This window comes from Symphalangus syndactylus, chromosome 8 (genome assembly GCF_028878055.3).
Source record: "Symphalangus syndactylus isolate Jambi chromosome 8, NHGRI_mSymSyn1-v2.1_pri, whole genome shotgun sequence".
In the NCBI taxonomy this organism is placed as follows: Eukaryota; Metazoa; Chordata; class Mammalia; order Primates; family Hylobatidae; genus Symphalangus; species Symphalangus syndactylus.
This window is the reverse complement of record NC_072430.2, coordinates 28,493,534-28,517,972: the sequence shown is the minus strand read 5'-3', so window position 1 is coordinate 28,517,972 and position 24,439 is coordinate 28,493,534. Positions and strand designations below refer to the sequence as shown.

The window sequence follows — 24,439 nt, the reverse complement described above, 5'->3', positions numbered from 1 at the left end:
AATTAGCCAGGTATGGTGGAGGGTGCCTGTAATCCCAGCTACTTAGGAGGCTGAGACAAGAGAATTGCTTGAACCCAGGAGGCAGAAGTGAGCCGAGAGCATGCCACTGTACCACTGCACTCCAGCCTGGGCGACAGAGCAAGATTGTCTCAAAAAAAAAAAAAAAGAATGGTGGGCTTAGTAAATTCTTTGTTGGTTAGCTCTTTTAAATAAAGGAGTCTAAGATTTGGGATATTTGAATATTGACTTTGTAGCTTGTCAAGGATAGATTGTTTACATGACTTTCTCCTGCATAACTATTGTAGTTAAAGTATTTGCTTTGGGACCTGCCCCAATGTTCAAGTTCTATCTTAAGAAGTAGTGAAAGCTAGCCAAAAATCAAATTTATATCTTGTTAAATACCTCCAAGGAGGTATTATATTTCTAAAATTGCTGCTAGAAATGTTTATATACATATGGGTAACTAAATTATCGTAACATTATAATCCTGGGATTGAATGCTCTCTTAGAATTTCTACACATACATAATCAAGTTACAACACCTGATTCCATGAGATTTTATGACTATAATATGATCTGTTTCTAAAATAGGTAGGTGGAGCTTGAACAACAAAGTATTGTGATTAAATTCTCATCAGGTAAAGACTTTTCCTGGGTAAGACCATTTTTTTTTTTTTTTTGGCTCATCTTGAATAACAACCTTAAGAATCTGAATAATTAACTTTCCAAAATAATTTAAAATCCATTCAAAAAACAAACAAGGTGGGGAGTGAGCACGAAAATCAAGGAAAAGGGGAGAATACTTTCTAACTCAATCTATAGGCCAGCATTACCCCAATACCAAAGCCAGACAAAAGATAACCACAAGAAAACTATAGACCGGCATCCCTTATAAATATAGATGCAAAAATCCTAAGCAAATATTAAAAAACTGAGTCTAACAGCATGCTAAAAGGATTATACACCACGACTAAGTGGAATTCATCCCAGGACTGCAAGGGTGGTAAAACAATACCCCCCAAAATCATTATAGCATATTACTAAGACAAAAGAAAAAAAACACACGATCATCTCAACTGATGCAGAAAAAGCATTTGACAAAATCCAACATCCTTAACGATAAAAAACACCTATAAAACTAGGAATAGAAGAATAGAGAAGAGCTTCTTAACATGACAATGAGCATTTAGGAAAACCCATAGACAATATCATACTCCATGGAGAAAGACTGAAAGCTTTCCCCCTAAGATCAGTAACAAGACAACGATGCCCATGTTCACCACTGCCATTTGACATTGTACTGAAGGTTCTAACCAGAGCAATTAGGCAAGAAAAATAAAAGACATTTAAACTGGAAAGAAGTAGTAAAACTATCTCTATGCACAGATGACATAATCCTAGACATAGAAAATCCTCCAAATCCACCCTCCAACCGTGACACACACACACACACACACACACCCCACTCAAGGTAACACATTCAGTCAAGTTTGCAGGGTACAAGATCAACATGCAAAAATCAGCTGCTATATACCAGCAATGTACATGTCAAAAAAAGAAAACAATTCCATTTATAGTAATATCCAAAAGAACAAAATATATAGGAATAAATTTGACCAAGAAGGTGAAAAGGCATATACTGAACACAACTAAACAGTGCTAAAAGAAATTAAGGAAAATCTAAATAAATAGAAAGATATCCCATGTCCATAGACTGAAATACTTAATATTGTTAAGGTGCAGTACTACCCAAAGTAATCTTCAAATTCAAATGCAATACCTATCACAATCCCAACATGCTTTTTCATAGAGATGAAAAGCCAATCCTCAAATTCACATGTGCCTGCAAGGGGCTCCAAATAGCCAAAATAATACTGAAAAAGAGTAACAAAATTGGAAGACTCACACTTCCTTGTTTCAAAACTTATTACAAGAGTATAGTAATCCAAACAGTGTGGTACTGGCACAAGGAAAGACATATAGACAAATAGAATAGAGAGTCCAGAAATGAACCTATGCATCTACAGTCAACTGATTTTAAATAAGGGTGCCAAGACCAGTTAGTGGGGAAAAGAATACTCTCTTCAGCAAATGGTGCTGGGGTAACTGAAGATCCACATACAAAAGAATGAAGTTGGATCCCTACTCCATACCATATATAAAAATTAAGTATATATAAGAAGCGACCCGTAAAATAGTTAAGAAGAAAACATTAGGGTAAATCTCTGTGATCTTGAATTTGGGAATAAATGCTTGAATATAACACCAAAGACATGAGCAACAAAGAAAAAAATAGATAAACTTATTTCAAAATTACAAAACTTGCCAGGCACAGTGGCTGATGCCTGTAATCCTAGCACTTTAGGAGGCCAAAGTGGGAGAAACTTGAGGCCAAGAGCTCAAGACCAGCCTGGGCAACAAAGCAAGACCCTGTCTTTACAAAAAATTTTAAAGTTAGCTGGGTGTGGTGGCACACACCTGTAGTCCCAGCTACTCAAGAGGCTAAAGTGGGAGGCTCACTTGGGCCCAGGAGACCAAGGCTGCAGTAAGCTATAATTGTACCACTGCATTCCAGCCTGGGTGACAGAGCAAGACCCTCTTAAACACACATACACACACACACACACACACAAAATTTAGAACTTTCATGCAAAAAAACCATATCAGGCCAGGCATGCTCACTCACAGCTGTAAACCTAACATTTTGGGAGGCTGAGGCAGGAGGAATGCTTGAGCTCAGTAGTTTGAGACAATCCTGGACAACATAGTGAAACCTTGCCTCTACAAAAAATAAAATTAGCTGAGTACAGTGGCACACACCTGTAGTCCTAGCTATTCAAGTGGCTGAGGTGGAAGGATCACTTTAAGCCCAACAGATCAAGGCTGCAGTGAGCCATGATTGTGCCACTGCACTTCAACCTGGGCAACAGAGCAAGACCCTGTCTCAAAAAATAATAATAATAAATGAAGAAAGTAAAAAAACAACCTACAGAACAGAAGAAAAGGAGAAAATATTTGCAAATTATGTATCTGATAAAGGTCTACTATTTGAAATGTATAAAATGACTCTTACCTACAAAAAGAAACAACCTAATATTAAAATGGGCAAAGGACTTAGACACTTTTTGAAAAAAGTTATGAATGGCTAACAAGCACATGAAAAGATGCTCAACATTATTAGTCATTAGGGAAATGCAACTCAAAACCAAAATGAGATACCACTTCACACCAACTAGGATGGCTATAATTTAAAAAATAGGAAGTAAACATTGGTGAAGAGAAATTGGAACCCTTATACATTGCTAGTAGAAGCAGAAAATGGTTCAGCTGCTGTGGAAAAGTTTGGTGGATCCTCAAAACACTAAATATAGAATCACCATATGATCCAGCAATTCCACTTCTAGGTACATACCCAAAAGAACTGAAAAACAGGTGCTCAGGAAACACATGTATATGCATATGCACAGCAGGACTATCTGCAATAACCAAAAGGTGGAAACAAGCCAAATGTCCATCAATAGATGAATGGATAAACAAGTTTGTGGTGTATACATACAATGAATATTCAGCCATAAAACACAATGATGTACTGGTTCATGCTACAATGTGGATGACATTCAAAAATATTATGCTAAGCAAAAGCAGCCAGAAGACAAAAGGTCAAATATTGTATAATTCTGTTTATATGAAATATCCGAATAAATCCCGGAGGTGTGGTGGCTCATACCTGTAATCCCAAGGCACTGGAAGGCCAAGGTGGGAGAATTGCTTGAGGCCAGGAGTTCAAGACTAGAATATATAAATCCACAGAGACAGGCCGGGCACGGTGGCTCAAGCCTGTAATCCCAGCACTTTGGGAGGCCGAGGCGGGCGGATCACAAGGTCAGGAGATCGAGACCATCCTGGCTAACATGGTGAAACCCTGTCTCTACTAAAAAATACAAAAAATTAGCCACGCGTGATGGCGGGCGCCTGTAGTCCCAGCTACGCGGGAGGCTGAGGCAGGAGAATGGCGTGAACCCGGGAGGCGGAGCTTGCAGTGAGCCGAGATCATGCCACTGCACTGCAGCCTGGGCGACAGAGCAAGACTCCGTCTCAAAAAAATAAAAAAATAAAAAAATAAATCCACAGAGACAGACAGAAAGTAAATTGGTGGTTGTTAGGGGCAGGGAAAAATAGAGAATGACTGCCTACGGGATACAGAATTTCCTTTGGGGGTGATGAAAATGTTTTAGAAATAGATAGTATTGTAAACGTACCAAATGCCAATGAGTTGTTTACTTTAAAATGGTTAGTTGTGGCCAGGCGCAGTGGCTCACGTCTGTAATCCCAGCACTTTGGGAGGCTGAGGCAGGCGGATCATGAGGTCAGGAGTTCAAGACCAGCCTGACCAACATGGTGAAACCCCATTTCTACTAAAAATACAAAAACATTAGCTGGGCATGGTGGTGTGCACCTGTAATCTCAGCTACTCGGGAGGCTGAGGCAGGAGAATTGCTTGAACCCAGGAGGCAGAGGTTGCAGTGAGCCAAGATCACACCACTGCACTTCAGCCTGGGCAATAGAGCGAGACTATCTCAAAAAAAAAAAAAAAGGTTAGTTGTACATTATGTGCATTATGTGAATTTCATCTCAGTAAAAAAATGTTTTTAAAGATCAGAAATATTCATAATAAATAATTTTATTTTTATTACAATAATTTTTGGGGAACAGGTGGTGTTTGGTTACATGCATAAATTCTTTAGTGGTGATTTCTAAGATTTTGGTGCACCCATCACGTGAGTAGTGTACACTATACCCAATCTGTAGTCTTTTATCACTCATCCCATTCCCATCCTTCCCCTGGAAACCCCAAAGTCCATTACATCATTCTCATGCCTTTGCATCCCCATAGCTTAGCTCCCACTTATAAATGAGAACATACGATGTTTGATTTTCCATTCCTGAGTTATTCACTTAGAATAATGGTCTCCAACTCCATCTAGGTTACTGCAAATGCCATTATTTCATTCCTGAGTAGGATTCCATGGTGTGTGTGTGTTTGTGTGTGTCACATTTTCCTTATCCACTAGTTGGTTGATGGACATTTAGGCTGGTTCCATATTTTCGCAATTGAGAATTGTGCTACTAAAAACATGGGTGTGCAAATGTCTTTTTCATACAGTGACTTCTTTTCCTCCTAGTAGATACCCAGTAGTGGGATTGCTGGATCAAATGGTAGTTCTACTTTTAGTTCTTTAAGGAAGCTCCACATTGTTTTCCATAGTGGTTGTACTAGTTTACATTCCCACCAGCAGTGTAAAAGTGTTCCCTTCTCACCACATTTACACCAACATCTATTATTCTTTGATTTTTTTATTATGGCCATTATTGCAGGAGTAAGGTGGTATAGCATTGTGGTTTGATTTGCATTTTCCTCATAATTAGTGATGTTGAGCAGTTTTCCATACGTTTCTTGGCCATTTGTATATCTTCTTTTGAGAATTGTCTACTCATGTCTTTAGCCCATGTTTTGATGTAATTATTTGTTCTTTTCTCACTGCTTTGTCTGAGTTCCTTGTGGATTCTGGATATTAGTCCTTCGTCAGATGCATAGTTTGCAAGTATTTTCTCCCACTCTGTGGGTTGTCTGTTTACTCTACTGATTACTTCTTTTGCTGTGCAGAAGCCTTTTTAAATCTCATCTATTTATCTTTGTTTTTGTTGCATTTGTTTTTGGGTTTTTGGTCACAAACTCTGTGGCTAGGCCAATGTCTAGAAGGATTTTTCTGATGTTATCATTTAGAATTTTAATAGTTTCAGGTCTTAGGTATAAGACTTTGATCCCACTTGAGTTGATTTTTGTATAAGGTGAGAGACAAGGATCCAGTTTCATTATTCTACATGTGGCTTGTCAATTATCCCAGCACCATTTGCTGAATAGGGTGTCCTTTTCCCACTTTATGTTTTTGTTTCCTTTGCTAAAGATCAGTTGGCTGTGAGTATTTGGCTTTATTTGTGGGTTCTCTCTTCTGTTCCATTGACCTATGTTTTTATACCAGTACCATGCTGCTTTGGTAACTACAGGTTTGTAGTCCAGTTGGAAGTCGGGTAATGTGATGCCTCCAGATTTGTTCTTTCTACTTAGTCTTGCTTTGGCTATGGGGGCTCTTTTTCGGTTCCACACAAATTTTAGGATTTTTTTTCTAGTTCTGTGAAGAAAGATGATGGTATTTTGATGGGAATTGCATTGAATTTATATATTGCTTTTGGCAATATGGTCATTTTCACAATACTGATTCTACCCATCCCTGAGCATGGGATGTGTTTCTATTTGTTTCTGTTATCTATGATTTCTTTCAGCAGCAGTGTTTTGTAGTTTTCCTTGTAGAGATCTTTCACCTCCTTGGTTGGGTATATTCCTAAGTATTTTATTTATTCTTCCAGTGGTTATAAAAGAAGTTGAGTTCTTGATTTCATTCTCAGCTTCATCACTGTTGGTGTATAGCAGTGCTACTGATTTGTGTACATGAATTTTGTATCCTAAAACTTTACTGATATGGTTTGGCTGTGTCCTCACCCAAATCTCATCTTGAATTCCCACATGTTGTGGGAGGGACCTGGTGGGAGGCAACTGAATCATGGGGGCAGCTCTTTCTGGTGATAGTGAATGTCTCATGAGATCTGATGGTTTTAAAAATGGCAGTTTCCCTACACAAATTTTTTTTTTTTTTTTTTTTTTTTTTTGAGATGGAGTCTCGCTCTGTGGCCCAGGCTGGAGTGCAGTGGTGCAATCTCGGCTCACTGCAAGCTCCGCCTCCTGGGTTCACACCATTCTCCTGCCTCAGCCTCTCCGAGTACCTGGGACTACAGGCGCCCGTCATCACGCCTGACTAATTTTTTTTTTTTTTTTGCATGACAGAGTCTTTACTTTTAAATGATTATCGATACACCAAGTAATACATGTAACAAGTTCTTGAATTCTATCATCTAGTAATTTTGATTAAGAGAAACTAAAAGCAGCCTAAACAATTCCACTAGTATTCACTGTTCTAACCATTAGCAAGAATGGACTACTTTAAGGCTGGCTGCTGCTTCACACAGGTTACAAAGAACTATTTACTACTTTTTCATAGATAAAGCCCCTGACCTTCAAGAAACTGTTAGGGAAAAAAATTATTTAATCCCTTCCTTTCTTCAAAGAATTGTTATGTGGTGTTTTTGTTTTTTTTTTTAACTAGATCTAAGAAAGAAAAAGTCAACACTGATACACATGTTGCTTGAGCCAAAAGGCATAGGAAAAAAAGACAACATATAACCATTAAATTCCTAAGAAATATGAGGTAAAAAGATGAAATCTTTAGATAATTTCTAAGTCTGTACAAAAAAGCTAGATTTGCTACTCTCTAAAAAGTGGAAGGACCTATTATATAATATATGGAAATAATTTAATGCCATTTCATAAGAATGTATCTAGAGCTGTGCTAAGCTTCATATTCGTGAGGGCATCTAAAATGCCACTCCACAGAACAGGTGCTTCTCTCTTCTATCCATTTATGCGGTAGTTTTCATGGATTTCTGGCCGAATGTCACAGACAAAAGCCAAGAGGTTATCCGAGACTTCATCCCTGTTCTGCCGGAAGTATGTCTGGAGGATGGTCATCTCCTGGGTCTCCTTCTCCACTTCAGTGCTGCGACTGCCACGGGATCTCAGTGTCGCAGCCTCCTTGGCCTTGAAATCTTTCTCCCTCTGCAGGTGGTACTGTTCAATTTCAGCCTGAGCTTCTTCTTTGGCCTGCTTCAGCCTCCGGTTCTTTCTTTTGCGGGCCTCGGACACCTTCTCGGCTGCCCGCTTCTCAGCCTGCAGCAGCTGCTGAATCCCCTGCGACTGACTAGCCATGGCCGCAGTGATTCTGAGCGCCCGACTAATTTTTTGTATTTTTAGTAGAGGCGGGGTTTCACCGTGGTCTCGATCTCCTGACCTCGTGATCCGCCCACCTCGGCCTCCCATAGTGCTGGGATTACAAGCGTGAGCCACCGCGCCCGGCCCACAAACTCTCTTCTCTTGTCTGCCACCATGTGAGACGTGCCTTTCATCTTCCACCATGATTGTGAGGCCTTCCCAATCATATGGAACTGTAAGTCCATTAAACTTTTCTTTTGCAAGTTGCCCAGTCTTGGCTATGACTATCAGCAGCGTGAAAACAGACTAAAACATTTACTGAATTCATTTATCGATCTAGGAGCTTTTTGGATGAGTCTTAGAGGTTTTCTAGGTATATGTTCATATCATCAGTGAATAGCGACAGTTTGACTTCCTCTTTACCGATTTGGATGCCCTTTCTTTCTTTCTCTTGTCTGATTGCTCTGGATAGGACTTCCAGTACTACGCTGAAGAGAAGTGGTGAAAGTTGACATCCTTGTCTTGTTCTAGTTTTCAGAGGGAGTGCTTTCAACTTTTCCCCATTCAGTATAATGTTACCTGTGGGTTTGTCATAGATGGCTTTTATTACCTTAACATATGTCCCTTCTATGCCAATTTTACTGAGGTTTTTAATCATAAAGGAATGCTGGATTTTGTTAAATGCCTTTTCTGCATCTATTGAGATGATCATATTGTTTTTAATCTTGTTTTTGTGGTCTATCACATTTATTGACTTGCGGATATTAAACCAACCCTACATCCCTGGTATGAAACCCACTTGATCATGGTGTATTATCTTTTTGATATGGTGTTAGATTCAAACAGCTAGTATTTTGTTGAGAATTTTTGCATCTATGTTCATCAGGGATACTGGTCTATAGCCTTTTTTGGAACAAAGCCTCCAAGAAATTTTAGATTATGTTAAATGACCAAACATAAGAATAATTGGTATTCCTGAGGAAGAAGAGAAATCTAAAAGTTGGGGAAACTTATTTGAGGGAATAATCAAGAAAAACTTCCCTAGTCTTGCTAGAGATTTAGACATCCAAATACAAGAAGCTCAAAGAACACCCAGGAAATACATCACAAAAAGGTCATCACCTAGGCACACAGTCATCAGATTATCTAAAGTCAAGACAGAGGAAAGAATCTTAAAGGTCAGGTGCGGTGGCTCACTCCTGTAATCCCAGCACTTTAGGAGGCCAAGGTAGGCAGATCACTTGAGGCAAGGAGTTTGAGACCAGCCTGGCCAATATGGTGAAGCCCCATCTCTACTAAAAATACAAAAATCAGCTGCGCATGGTGGCAGGAACCTGTAATCCAGCTACTCAGAAGGCTGAGGCCAGAGAATTGCTTGAACCCAGGAGGTGGAGGTTGCAGTGAGCCAAAATCACACCATGCACTTCAGTCTGGGCGACAGAGTGAGATGCCATCTCAAGAAAAAAAAAAAGAAGAAGAATCTTAAGAGCTGTGAGGCAAAAGCACCAGGTAACCTATAAAGGAAAACCTATCAGATTAACAGCAGATTTCTCAGCAGAAACTCTACAAGCCAGAAGGGATTGGGGTCCTATATTAGCCTCCTTAAACAAAACAATTATCAGCCAAGAATTTTGCATCTAGCAAAACCAAGCTTCACAAATGAGAGATAAAGTCTTTTTCAGACAAACAAATGCTGAAACAATTTGCCACTACCAAGCCAGCACTACAAAACATGCTGAAAGGAGCTCTTAATCTTGAAACAAAACCTCAAATACACCAAAATAGAACCTCCTTAAAGTATAAATCTCACAGGGCCTATAAAACAGTAACACAATGGGGGAAAAAAACAAATTATTCAGGCAACAACTAGCACGATGAATAGAGCAGTACCTCACATCTCAGTACTAACCTTGAATGTAAATGGTCCTAAATGCTCCCCTTAAAAGATACAGAATGGCAGAATGGATAAAAATCCACCAACCAAGTATCTGCTGTGTTCAAGAGACTCATCTAACACATAAGAACTCATATAAACGTAAGGTAAAGGAGTGGAAAAAGATATTCCATGTAAACGGAAACCAAAAGCAAGCAGGAGTAGCTATTCTTATATTGGGCGAATCGGGCTTTAAAGCAATGACACTTAAAAAAGACAAAGAGGGACATCATGGAATGATAAATGGTCTAGTCCAACACGAAAATATCACCAACCTAGATATATATGCACCTAACAATGGAGTTCCCAAATTTACAAAACAATTACCACTAGACCAAAAAAATGAGATCGATGGCAACACAGTAATAGTGGGGGACTTCAATACTCCACCGACAGCAGTAGACAGGTCATCAAAACAGAAAGTCAACAAGAAACAATGGACTTAAACTATACCCTAGAACAAATGGACTTAATAGATATTTACAGAACATTCTACCCAACAACTGCAGAGTATACATTATTTTCATCAAAACAAGGAACATTCTCCAAGATAGACCATATGATAGGCCACAAAACAAGGCTCAACAAATTTTTAAAAAATCAAAATTACATCAAGTACTCTCTCAGACCACAATAGAATAAAACTGGAAATTAACTCCAAAAGTAACCCTCAAAACTATACAAATAAATGGAAATTAAATAATATGCTCCTGAATAATTTTGAATCAACAACAAAATAAAGATGGAAATTAAAAAATTCTTTGAACTGAACGATAATAGTGACACAACCTATAAAACCTCCAGGATATGGCCGGGCACAGTGGCTCACGCCTGTAATCCCAACATTTTGGGAGGCTGAGGTAGGCGGATCACGAGATCAGGAGTTCAAGACCAGCCTAACCAACATAGTAAAACCCCATCTCTACTAAAATTACAAAAATTAGCCAGGCATGTTGGTGCATGCCTGTAGTCCCAGCTACTTGGGAGGCTGAGGCAGGAGAATTGCTTGAACCAGGGAGGCGGGGGTTGTGGTAAGTTGAGATTGCGCCACTGCACTCCAGCCTGGACAACAGAGTGAGACTCCATCTCAAAAAAACAAACAAACAAAAAACCTCTGTGATACAGCAAAAGCAGTTCTAAGAGCATTAAATATACATTAAATATATATTAACTCATAGCATTAAATGCCTATATCAAAAAGTCTGAAAGAGCACACAGACAATCTATGCTCACACCTCAAGGAACTAGAGAAACAAGAACCAACCAAACCCAAACCCAGCAGAAGAAAAGAAATAACAAAGATCAGAGCAGAACCAAATGAAATTGAAACAAAACAAAAACAAACAAAAAGCTGGTTCTTTGAAAAGATAAACAAAATTGATTGACCATTAGCGAGATTAACCAAGAAAAGAGAATATCTAAATAAGCTCAATTAGAAATGAACTGGGAGATATTACAACCAATATCACAGAAATACAAAAGATCATTCAAATCTACTATGAACGCCTTTGCGTGCATAAACTAGAAAACCTAAGGAAGATGGATAAAATCCTGGAAATAGACAACTCTCCTAGATTCAACCAGGAAGAAACAGAAACTCTGGACAGACCAATAACAAGTATTGAGGCTGAAACGGTAATAAAAAAAAACTGCCAACAAAAAACAAGTCCAGGACCAGATGGATTCACAGCTAAATTCTATCACACATTCAAAGAACAATTGGTACCAATCCTACTGACACTATTCCAAAAGATAGAGAAAGAGGGAATCCTCCCTAAATCATTCTATGAAATCAGCATTACTCTAATACCAAAACCAGGAAAGGACATAACAAGTACAGATATTTTCAATCTATTTTAAAATGTTTAATACAACAAATTCAGTTCATTAAGTCTAAGAAAAAAAATGAGCCAGAAATAGACGAGCCTAACTATGAGTTCATTACAATTTCTATTTCCTAATATCTATACTTACGTCAAGATTTTGTGCCGTTTAGGCCGGGCGCGGTGGCTCACGCTTGTAATCCCAGCACTTTGGGAGGCCGAGGCGGGCGGATCACGAGGTCAGGAGATCGAGACCACGGTGAAACCCCGTCTCTACTAAAAATACAAAAAATTAGCCGGGCGTGGTGGCGGGCGCCTGTAGTCCCAGCTACTCGAAGAGTCTGAGGCAGGAGAATGGCGTGAACCCGGGAGGCGGAGCTTGCAATGAGCCGAGATTGCGCCACTGCACTCTAGCCTGGGCGACAGAGCGAGACTCCGTCTCAAAAAAAAAAAAATAAAAAAGATTTTGTGCCGTTTGACAGTTAACTGGCAACCTCATGTGAACATAATTGAAGAACAGAGGATAGGGAAAAATGTGTTTGAGCAATCAAAAATACATGTTAAAGTCAATGTTATAAAGTATATGCCCTTGACAAAGAAGAAATTTCTCCTATCTCTTTTATGGTTTTTTTTCTTATTTTATACATACTTTAACTGAGTTTAGCGATTTGGTAATCCAATCCAAAGCAGATTAAAAGATGACAAATTAAAGGAAAAGGGTTTATTTAATAATAGCAATTTGGCAGTAGAGGGAAGTGATGGGCAATTATTCTTTTTAGCAAAAGAGAACACATACATACAAACAAAAACCCCTTAAATAGAATTTACAAAGAATTACAAATGTATGGGAGTCTGGAGTTATTTACTAAAGAAACAAATAACTCCAAACATTAATTAGTCATGTATTCAACAACAATCACTGTTCCTAAAAGCAGAGTTAATATCCTTTATTTAAGACAGATAGAAGTTTATAAATTGTTTCCAAAGCTTAGCACTCCAAATAGTCTGGACAAAGGAGTCAGCCTTGTTTATCAGGCAAAGTTAGTTATGAAGCGCTTCATTTCCCAAAGATAATTGGAAAATAACTTATTTTATATAAAGCTTTACAGTATTCTAGCCAATTTAATTGTGGTTTCATTACTTCACTTACAAGTGCAAGCATATTTTCCAAAGCCAAACATGAAGGCTGCTTCCATTTCTGCTGTTTTGGTACCTGCTGTTATTTGTTTTTTGAAAGGTTTAACTAGTAGCATAGAAGCTAATTACAGTCATATGCTGCGTAACAATGTTTTAGTCAATGACAGACCACAAATGCGATGGTGGTCCCCTAAGACTGTAACAGAGCTGAAAAATTCCTATCATATAGTGATGTTGTAGTTGTTAAGTTGCAGTGCAATGCATTAGTCACATGTCTGTAGTGATGCTGATATAAACAAACTTACTGTGCTACCAATTGTACAAAAGCGCAGCACATACAACTATGTACAGTACATAACACTGGATGATAATAAATGACTATATTACTGATTTATGCATTTATTATACTTTTTATTTAGAGTGTACGCCTATTTATAAAAAAGTTAACTGTAGGCCAAGTGCAGTAGCTCCCACCTGTAATCCCAGCGCTTTGGGAGACTGAGGTCGGAGGATCACTTGAGCCAAGGAGTTCAAGAACAGCCTGGGCAACATAGTGAGACCGCATCACAACAAAAAATACAAAAATCAGCCAGGTGTGGTGGTGTAGACCCAACTAGGAGGCTGAGGCAGGAGGATTGCTCGAGCCCAGAAGTTTGAGGACGCAGTGAGCTGTGATTGAGCCACTGCACCCCAGCCTGGGTGACAGAATGAGACCCTCTTTCAAAAAAAAAAAAAAACAGTGAACTGGAAATCAGCCTCAGGAGGTTTCCAGAAGAAGGCATTGTTATCATAGGGGATGACAGAGCCATGCATGTTACCACCCCTGAAAACTGTCCTGGAGGACAAGATGTGGAGGTGAAAGAAAGTGATATTGATGATCCTGACCCTGTTTAGGGCTAGGCTAATATGTGTGTCTTAGTTTTTAAATACAGAAGTTTAACAGGCCGGGCGCGGTGGCTCACGCTTGTAATCCCAGCACTTTGGGAGGCCGAGGCGGGCGGATCACGAGGTCAGGAGATCGAGACCACAGTGAAACCCCGTCTCTACTAAAAAAAAAAATACAAAAAAATTAGCCGGGTGTGGTGGCGGGCGCCTGTAGTCCCAGCTACTCGGAGAGGCTGAGGCAGGAGAATGGCGTGAACCCGGGAGGCGGAGCTTGCAGTGAGCCGAGATCGGGCCACTGCACTCCAGCCTGGGTGATAGAGCAAGACTCCGTCTCAAAAAAAAAAAATAAATAAAATAAATAAATAAATAAATAAATAAATACAGAAGTTTAAAAAGTGGCCGGGCACAGTGGCTTACACCTGTAATCTCAGCATTTTGGGAGGCCAAGGTGAGTGTATCACTTGTGGCAAGGAGAGTTCAAGATCAGCCTGGCCAACATGGCCAAAACCCACCTCTGCTAAAAATTTAAAAAAAGAAAAAAGTGGGGGGCGCTTGGTGGTGCACACCTGTAATCCCAGCTACTTGGGAGGCTGAAGCACAAAAATGGCTTGAACCCAGGACGTGGAGGTTGCAGTAAGCCAAGATCACACAACTGTACCCCAGCCTGGGCAACAAAGTAAGACTGTCTCAAAAGAAAAAAAAAAAAAGTTTAAAAAGTAAAAAACAAAACAACACTTTAAAATAGAAAAAAAGCTTATAGGGTAAGGATATAAATATTTTTGTATAGCTGTACAATGTGTCTGTGTTTTAAACTATGTTATTACAAGAGTCAAAAGTTTAAAAAATTTAAAAGTTTGTAAAGCAAAAACGTTATAGTAAGCTAAGGTTAATTTATTATTGAAGGCCAGGTGTGGTGGCTCATGCCTGTAATCCCAGCACTTTAGGAGGCCGAGGTGGGAGGATCACCTGAGGTCAGGAGTTCAAGACAAGCCTGGCCAACATGTTGAAACCCCATCTCTACTAAAAATACAAAAATTAGCCAGGCGTGGTGGTGCACGCCTATAATTCCAGCTACTTGGGAGGCTGAGGCTACTCGGGAGAATGCTTGAACCTGGAAGTCGAGGCTGCAGTGAGCCATGATTGCATCACTGCACTCCAACCTGGGCAACAACAGAGTGAGACTCTGTCTTTAAAAAAAAAAAAAAAAAATTATTAAAAAATTGTGATATATTTAATGTAGCCTAGCTGTACAGTGTTTCTAGAGGCTACAATAGTGTCCTACTTCTACAGTGCAACTTCCTAGGCCTTCATATTCACTCACTGACTCACCCACAGCAACTTTTAGTTCTGTAAGCTCCATTCACGGCAAGTACCCTATACAGGTGTATCTTTTTAATCTTTTACATCACATTTTTACTGCACCTTTTCTAAGCTTAGATATGTTTAAGTACACAAATACTCACCATTGTTATAATTACCTACAGTATTCAGTACAGTAACATGTTGGACAGGTATATAGCCTACCAGGACTAGGCTACAGCATATAGCAGGTGTGCAGTAGACTATACCACGTAGGTTTAAGTACTCCCTGTGATGTTCACACAACAATGAAATTGCCTAACGAATTTCTTAGAACATTTCCCTGTCCTTAAGTGACACATGGCTGTATTTCCCCTGGGTGACAATGCCTGAGATTCCAATAGTTGCCACTAGCATGGTGTGGTACAAAGAGCACTAGATTTGCAGGCAAAAGGCTCAGCCTTTGAGTCCTAGCTTTACCACTCGCCAGCTCTGGAGTATCTCACTTCCTCACTGAGTCTGTTTCTTAATAGGGAAAATAACATGTACCCTTCCTTCCTCAAAATTGTAGTGAAGAACTTTATAAGTTCTGATTGTACTGATAATGCTGAAAAGCACTCTTATCTTTGTTATGGTACATATATTTAGCAGATAGGATCTCTTCAGGTATGATAGAAAATAGAACAAAACTTGAATCAAGCATGCTTCTTCCTTGAAAATATCACTATTCAAATAACAGTCAAACTAATTTCTTCCTTTAAAGTCTGAATATACCAGGACTTTTACTAAAAGAAAGGCAAAAACTTTGCTATAGACAGGCCCCATGTGCCTGAAATTTCAACTACTGCCTTGGTCTAGGATATCTTTCCAGAAGCACACATCCTCTCTTCCTTGAGTCCAAAATCTTCTGGACTATGCATGTCCTGTTAATGGAGTTCGTTTAATTGTAACAGAAGTTTTCTAGCAGACTAGCCTTTAGTTATTGGCATTCAGTTCATGTCTTCTGCCACACTTTGTTATATAACTTCCCAGTGCTTTTCCTGATAAGAAACTTTACCTCCACGCGGCTTCTCTTTCTCCACAGCTGCATCCACTCTCACTGGTGATCAAAGCAAATTGACTTGACCTGTGGGAAACTCATTCCAGCAGAAGTTGTTAAATCACTGAATCTTCTAGCATCCCCTAGATTAATTCTCAATGGTCACTGTAGAGAATTTTGTGAAACTTTCATTGTCAGGTGTGTTTACATTCTCCCTTCCTTTCCTATTTTGTTATGAACAAACATATCAGGATAGTTTTCAAAAAGTTATTCAATGATTTCTTCATAGTTGTTTAAAATTTTTTCATAGCTACTCTTCTAAAATTGTACAGATAACTGTGCCTGCTTTGTAAACTACAGTAAAAATAAAAGTTAAAACAAACTTGGCTTCTTTTCAGCACAATATGGTTGACTTACTTTACATGAACTGATGTTGACTGAGAACAAAGTGATTTGATAACCGAGTTTTTTGTTCAAAGCAAAAGAGAGTTTACAAATTTGAGCTGGGGAAAAAATGTGCAGCACCCAAATCACAGTCCTCTGAGGAGACATCAGCTATTATAAGCAGGTCCAAATCCTGTCAGAATGTAAACCCTTTCCTAATCCCTAAGTCATTTCTCGTCTAATTATTTTAAGAGTCTTTTTGGTTGTACTATTTTTAAAGTAGAGCAGAGGGACACACAAATTAGCTGAAGGGCTTTTAAAGCCACTGATGCATTGGGTTGATAAAAGTTAATCCCATCTAAAATTGCAAATATAATTTTATCCTGATGCCTTTCTTAGACTAGGCAAAAGTCAGAAGACTTTTCATCAGGAAAGAGATGAGAGAAGATAGCACTAGATAAAGTCTATCCCAGGAAGAGATCATCTAACAAGGGTAGTTAACAAGTATTAACCTAATTCAAGCCTGGAGCTTACCTTTACAGAGTCTGCCATAAATAATGAAGTATAGTACTTCTTCCTTCTGACAGATAGTGGCGGTCACATTGCCTCAAAGCAGGCAGCATTTTTTCCTTTTCTGTTTAATTTTAATCAGTTTTCTTCTATACTTGATCAAATAATATATATTTTACAGCCAAAGTGGTAATATGCAATATCATTATACTCTATTACAACTAAATGAAGACTCAAGAAAATAATCATGAGTACATCTTGGCCTTCTAAATTATTCTGAAATTATACTGAAGTCCAAGTAACTGAACTCCTCGTGTGGCTAGATTTTTGTTGTTGCTGTAGCATTTAACTTTCAGGAAGAGTCAAACGATAAGCCAATTTCAGGGATTGAAAGACAGTAGGAGGCACAAATTGAGATCACTGTCCACATGGATGAACTGCTTATCTCTTTTCTATTTACTATCCTGGATAATCGGATGCTATGAATACGATGCCTCTGAAATACAGATAAATATACTCTATTTTTAACTGGACTAATGTTTAGAAAGATTCAGCTATTCATTCAATGAATATTGATTGAATACCTACTACATGTCAATCACTGTTCTTGGAACTAGGAATAGAGCATTGAACAAGAGAACAAAATTCCTGCCCTCACATAACTTAATTCCAGTAGGGAAAAACAGACAAATAAGCAAAATATATATTATGTCAGATACTGATAAGTGCTATGGAGAAAGATCTTGAATTATAAGATTAAGACAATATCAACATGTTTTTAAAGAGTAAACTAGGATTAAAGGGGAAATTTTAGTACAGTCACGTGTCCCTTAATGATGTGGGAATGCATCATTAGGCTATTTCATTGTGTGAACATCATGGAGTATACTTACACAAACCTAGATGGTATAGCCTCCTACACATTTAGGGCATGTGATACAGCCTATTGCTCCTAGGCTACAAACCTGTACAGCACGTTACTGTAGTGAATATTGTAGGCAACTGAAACACAACGGTATTTGTGTATCTACACTTATGTAAACATAGGAAAGGTACAGTAAAAATTCAGTATTATAATCTTATGGGATCACTGTCTTATAAGCAGTCTGTCATTGACCAAAATGTCATATGCAGCACATGACTGTATGTGTGTATATATATATTACCAACAAGAATGACGGGGATAATTGAGATGTTACTGCACAAAGTTTCAATACAGACAAAAGCTAATGTGTTCTATGTGCTACCATATAAAAGATTGTTTAGTTTATGACCCACATAACCAAAGATAAACCAGAACTTTTTATTCTTCAATCACAGCCTGGGCTCATCACGAAAGGCAGCCAGCACTTCAATGGACTCGTTGCCTCTACCTTTCTCCTTGCTTGGATGAAGAATCTGAATCTAGAAGCCCATCAAATTCATCTAACGGTAGTGCAAGCAGATATTGCTTTGGAAAATGTCTCAGCAGAGAACTCTGGTGGGATGTATTTCATCACTCTGATACTTCCAACTCTGCCAGGGAACAAGCTCACCAAAGGCTTCTCATCAAATAGCTCTGCCCTAAACACCTCGGGGACTCCCCAACACTGTCTTGCTGGCCTAATGACACTCATATTCCTTCTCATGCTTATCTTTCTTTGCCTGACATGAGTGCAAAAACCTATCTTAAGCAAGATAATTATAAAAATAAAAAAATTAAATGATAACAAATATCTCCAGAGTACTTACAACAACTACTGTCACATTTAGGAGGCCACTCTGTGCCAGGCTGTCATTATTAAGGGCATGAGCTCCAGAGCAGGCCACCTGTCACTTGTCAAAGGTTATAAACTAGGAAGAAAGATGCTGTTCAAGGAGTCAGAACTACTCTAGCTGTGGTTTCTGCCATGTAACCATGAGCAAGTCACTTAACACCTTTGTGTCTGTTTTCCCATCAGTAAAATGGAGATGAGCATAACAGTGCCTCATATACGGGATTTTCATGAAGATCAAAATAAGCAAAAACATTTAAAGCAGTTACAAAAGTGTCTCATGCAAACAAGTGCTCGAGTAATATGAGATCTTCTTATCATGGTTTTCTAGTCCCTTTAAACAGTATAAAATTTCATATTACATTTATTTAGTAGAGGAGATCCTACACTTAAATACTTCCTTCACTAATAGGATTCTATCTTTGGGAACTTTTCCTTTTCTTTCCTTTCTTTTTAGACGGAGTCTCACTCTGTTGCCCAGGCTGGAGTGCAATGGCACAATCTCGAATCACTGCAACCTCTGCCTCCCACGTTCAAGCAATTCTCCTGCCTCAGCCTCCTGAGTAGCTGGGATTACAGGCATGCACCACCATGCCCAGTAATATTGTATTTTTAGTAGAGACAGGCTGTCTCCATGTTCGTCAGGCTGGTCCCGAATTCCCAACCTCAGGTGATCCGCCCACCTCGGCCTCCCAAAGTGCCAGGATTACAGGCATGAGCCACCACGCCTGGCATTCTTTCCTTTATTTCCTTTTAAAGTAAATAGACAATATCAACACTTGGATTGCTTTTCTTTTAGGAAAATGGCAATGGCTCCATGGAAAAGCAGTATATTGAGAGAAAAGTACTAAAACAAGAGCTGGAAGACCTGAATTCTAGCAGGGGGCTATCACCAACTAGCTGCCCTAGCCAGGCATTAGTTGTATAGCATCACACAGAGAAATCTGCATTCTATTGAAGGGTAGCAGACATTATACAAATAATAATAATACAATTTTAGACATATTCACTATTAAACATGCTTCATTTTTCTGTTATCATACTGTATAGTTTAAGTGTTATTTCCTTAAGTCACTAAACATAAATTTGACTTCAAAATAGGTGTCAATCATAAAAACACAGGCGAGTCAGGCATGCAAGTGTCTACATATTATTTGTAAGTGCAAAATACAAGGGAATGAGAAGGTTATTTTCTAGATATTTTATACCAAACTTGCAAGAAGAGAAAGGATGTTATGGTGAATATCTTAATTCTCAGCAGTGTAGCTCTGAACTCAGTTGCCTGACTTAACAATAATACCTCACCAGTGATTTTTCTCCAACCCATTATTATCCCTCAGTACATTATTCCAACTAACAAATTTACATGATGAAACAGAAAGTGGAAATGGCTAAAGAATACTAAAAAAGAGCTGCCAGTTAATGAGTGTCCTATGGATGCTATCGGTCTTTGGTCCACTCCATCACTGAGATGGTGGGAGGAAACAAAGTTGATTATACACAGGGTTAAACATACATAAAGCAACTAGCACAGGGCATGGCATATGGTCAATACCCAATACATAGCTGTCATTCTTACTATTACATGCAGCCATACCACATACAAAAGAGACAAATCTCAGGGAAGTTGGTTTCCTTAGTTCACACAGGTAGTCTGCAGGGATTTGAACCCAAGTCCATTGAGCACCAAAACTTTACCTCTTTGCTTCCAAAACCCAACTTTGCCAACTGTAGTTGAATCAAATGGTATAAAGTTCAATGTGCTGAAAATTCACTTGACATCGAGATTCATTTGACAAGTCAACAAAGTCTGAGCCATGTAAGTAACTGTAACATAACAAGTTGTTTTTATTTTTATTTTTTTCTGGAGACAGGGTCTTGCTCTGCCACCCAGGTTAGAGTGCAGTGGCATGATCATTGGCTCACTGCAGCCTTGCCTTCCTGGGCTCAGGTGATCCTCCCACCTCAGCCTCTAGAGTAGCTGGAACTACAGGCATATGCCACCATGCCCAGCTAATTTTTTAATTTTTTTGTATAGATAGGGTCTCACTATGTTCCCCAGGCTGGTGTTGAACTCCGGGACTCAAGCAATCTTACTGCCTCGGCCTGTCAAAGTGCTATGATTACAGGCATGAGCCACCTTGCCCGGCCAATAAGTTGTTTTTAGATTCACATGAGCTTGCTACTCAGCATGAGGTTACCCATATATTTTCTTAGCCTAATCAGCCAAAACTTACTTAAAATAACAAAACTACTCTGCCCCATTTATAAATCTCAACACTATACACCTTTTAATGATCATATTTGGGTAATCTACTATAGAAAGTGGTACAAACCCTTGATAGGAAGTTATTTCTACTACATGCTGACAATCCTCATGAAGGATTTGTGACATACATAGTTTCCTCTAGTAATATTGGCATCTTAGGCAAAAATTTAAATTGCCTCTGTATGTTCTGTCAATTCATTAAAAGATAAAGGAAATCTAAGTGACGTTTGTTTATGAACAAATTGCTCAGAGAACCGAATAGGAAATATTTGCTAAATTGGCATACTGTTAAAAGAATGATGAATCCTTGTTAATAGAAAAGAAAATGCCATATTCACATAAGGTGTGTATCTGACAAGAAGAATGATACAGAGGGCTCAACAATCGGCCTGGGAACTTGATTAATGTATAAAGGAAGAATGAATCATCCATTCAATTCCTGAAGATGCGTCACATACCTGCTGCCTAGCAGGGAAGACAGACATGGATCTACCATCAGCAGTACAGTGGGGGAATTCCCACCCATGACCTCCCCTTTGTCCCCCTGAAAGGGGCTTTTTCCTTAATAGTAAGTTGTCCCACTGAGGAATGAATGGCCCTTCCTGAGACCTAAAGATGAAGGCCAAAGAAAAAAAGGGCATTTGTAGCAGAAGGGTCAGCGAGGAGAGGAACTATATTCAGAGGCAAATTATTATTTTTTAATCATGAAGGTCTTGAACTGTTCACAAATATTCCATCCTTCCAGTGTCTTTCACTCTGGGAAGTAGAAGACCAGGGAAGAAAGATCCTGCTCTGTGACAAAGGGAGAGAAAGGGAAAGACTGCCTTAACCAGGAAGCCTCCAGGCCCACAGCCTAGGCCCATGGATGGACTTGGCGGAGAGAGTGGCTATGAACCACTTGAAATTGTATACAAAATTCTGTGTTTTCATCAGATCTCAAAGGGGTCCATGACCGCCATAAATTTAAAGGTCAAAGTTCGAGCAGAAGTCTGACATAAAATCTCAAATCCTGGGTCTTTTGCTTATTAGCTATGTAATCACTCAAACTTTTCATAATTTTAGTTTCCTAATTTGAAAATGGAAAAGATAATGCAACGCCTAACTCATTGTGAAGATTAAATGAGGCAAATTAAGCTTCCAGCACAATAATGCTCATTTACCCAAATGAAGACAGCAGAAAGTCAAAGTTTCTAGACATATTAGAAGGAATGGAATCTGAAATTATACACCAATGACAGTGACAGCACTTAGAGCCCCCAAAACACCATCCATTCCCTCATGTCCACCATTTTGTAACTCACCTTACAAATCTCGAATAAGTAAATTCATGCTTAATTCCACATGGTCCTGAGACTACACTACTGTGACAGACTGATGGTAAGAAAATAAGGACATCTGGTATCTCAAGGGAAAAATCCAATACTGGAGGGAAAACATCTTAGGCTACTAGCCTTTAAGTTCATTAGGCACTAAGCCTAGGTTGAATAATACTCCATTCTTCAAATAAACAGGTTTCCAAATTCTGCAATAACTTGTGATTATAGAATAGACTTTAAAATGCATATCCTCCATGTTTGTATGTGTAATTTCCATACTTATTTATATGGCTAATTCTTAATTTCCTAGACCAAAGAAGAAAAGTAACAGAAAACCTAAACATCAAGAAAAATCCCTGATCATTTATAATTGGTGTTAGACTTGGGAAAGCTTTCTCTATCTAGGTGACAGGCCAACCAACCTAACATTATATTTGCTTCAGATGGTCCAATAGCTCTAACTGAAAATATTCACAGATTCTTGTCTCTACCTCAGTCTTATTTGCTTTATAACATACATACCTAAATGAATAACTATTCGGCCCAAAAGGTAAAAAAGTTTCTGGGTACTAGACTTTTATTTTACACATATATCAGCTATTTTTAGAGTCCAAATGAAAACAGCTAGTACACAAGGAAATAAGCATGAAATTCTTGATGTCTACTCAGATAACCGTCAAGATAAGGTCAGTGGATATTTGGAATACCTAAGACACTAATTTAAAATAAAACACTTTGATGGCCAAGAACACTTTCTAAAGTCGTGCTTGAGGGTTATGGTTTGCGTTATATGCTTGATTCCTCTCTAGTCTAACAAATCCCCTAGCGAAAAAATATCCCCATCTGCCATAAGGTGCTATGAGAAGTATCTGTTCAAAGTCCAGTGAGGAAGCTGACACTCCCTTGACACAGCAATCTTACCTCAGGGAGCCACTACAACTAGATCACTTTCTAAGTGTTTCAGAAGAAGCTCCAAAGTGAAAAAGAAGAGTCTAAAGAAAAGGGTGCTTTTCTATCTGTATACAAAACTTTGGAAATGTTTAACTCTCCAGGAAATAAAATCAGAGCAAACAAAGGCTGACTTAATTGTACTGCTGTCCATGTTTATCAATCTAAATTCAAAACTAAACTCTAAATTTTTAAATTAAGTAAACATTCAGCAACAACATACTGTAAGGTGCAAGGCGCTATTCCAGACCCTGGCAATGCTCCAGTCAACAAGAGTCCTACTTTGATGGAGCTTACATTCTCTGGAACAAAAACTTGACGTTGTGTGTAACACACTGAACGCACAATTTAAAAAACATTTCGTAAAGATCTATGATAAACCAAAGCCTATAATTAAGAAACGAGAGGCCACTGTATACATTTTACTAGACTTTCATCTTCAACAAAATACCCTGGAGGTAATTTTTAGCAGTGGCTCAGTATTTAACTCAACTTCAAAACAATAGTTATATATGAAGGCCATATATGGGAACAACAATAAAGAGGCCCCAGCATGCACACACCCACCTCAGAAACAGCTGAAAGAAAACTGTCCTCTAAGTTATAAAACTAACACAATATACCATAGCAAAAACATGAAAAAAATAACCTTGAAGAGACTTCCATGGTTTCAGAACTTCCCCATATCCTGAGGATTAAAAACTTTTTAGACCAGGTGCAGTGGCTCATGTCTGCAATCCCAGCACTTTGGGAGGCCAAGGTGGGTGGATCACCTGAGGTCAGGAGTTCGAGACCAGCTTGGCCAACATAGTGAAACCCCATCTCTACTAAAAATACAAAAATTAACCAGGAGTGGTGGCAGGTGCCTGTAATCCGAGCTACTTGGGAGGCTGAGGTGAGAGAATCGCTTGAACCTGGGAGGCGGAAGTTGCAGTGAGCTGAGATCACGCCATTTGCACTCCAGCCTGGGCGAAGAGCAAGACTCCATCTCACCAAAAAAAAAAAAAAAAAAGAAAAGAATTCCTATGAAGAGAATTTGGTCAGTTACTACAACACGGGGATAGGAGTCACTAATAACAATAATATAACATCAACAACAATGGTAATAAAGATGAACACTTATTGAGAGTTTCCCAAATACCAGGTCCTTTGCTAAATGTTTTACATTTAACACTGAATCCTCATAACCACTATCAAGTAGGTACTATTATTATCCCCAACCTACAGATGAAAAATCAAAGAACTTGGGAAATTAAGTGA

General features: G+C 38.8%; 2 protein-coding genes across 2 annotated transcripts in view; both read right to left on the bottom strand.

The window, feature by feature from the left end:
* Positions 1-24,439, bottom strand: part of PTPN21 (protein tyrosine phosphatase non-receptor type 21) — an 87,394-nt gene that overhangs the window by 56,081 nt on the left and 6,874 nt on the right. The window lies entirely within an intron of this gene.
* LOC129487570 (V-type proton ATPase subunit G 1-like) lies at positions 6,877-7,893 on the bottom strand. Its single transcript, XM_055288532.2, has one exon. The coding sequence runs from the start codon at positions 7,877-7,879 to the stop codon at positions 7,526-7,528; it is 354 nt and encodes a 117-aa protein (XP_055144507.1). The 5' UTR covers positions 7,880-7,893; the 3' UTR covers positions 6,877-7,525.

Coding starts and splice junctions, on each gene's coding strand:
- LOC129487570 (XM_055288532.2), bottom strand. CDS start 7,879: ATGGCTAGTCAGTCGCAGGGGATTCAGCAGCTGCTGCAGGCTGAGAAG.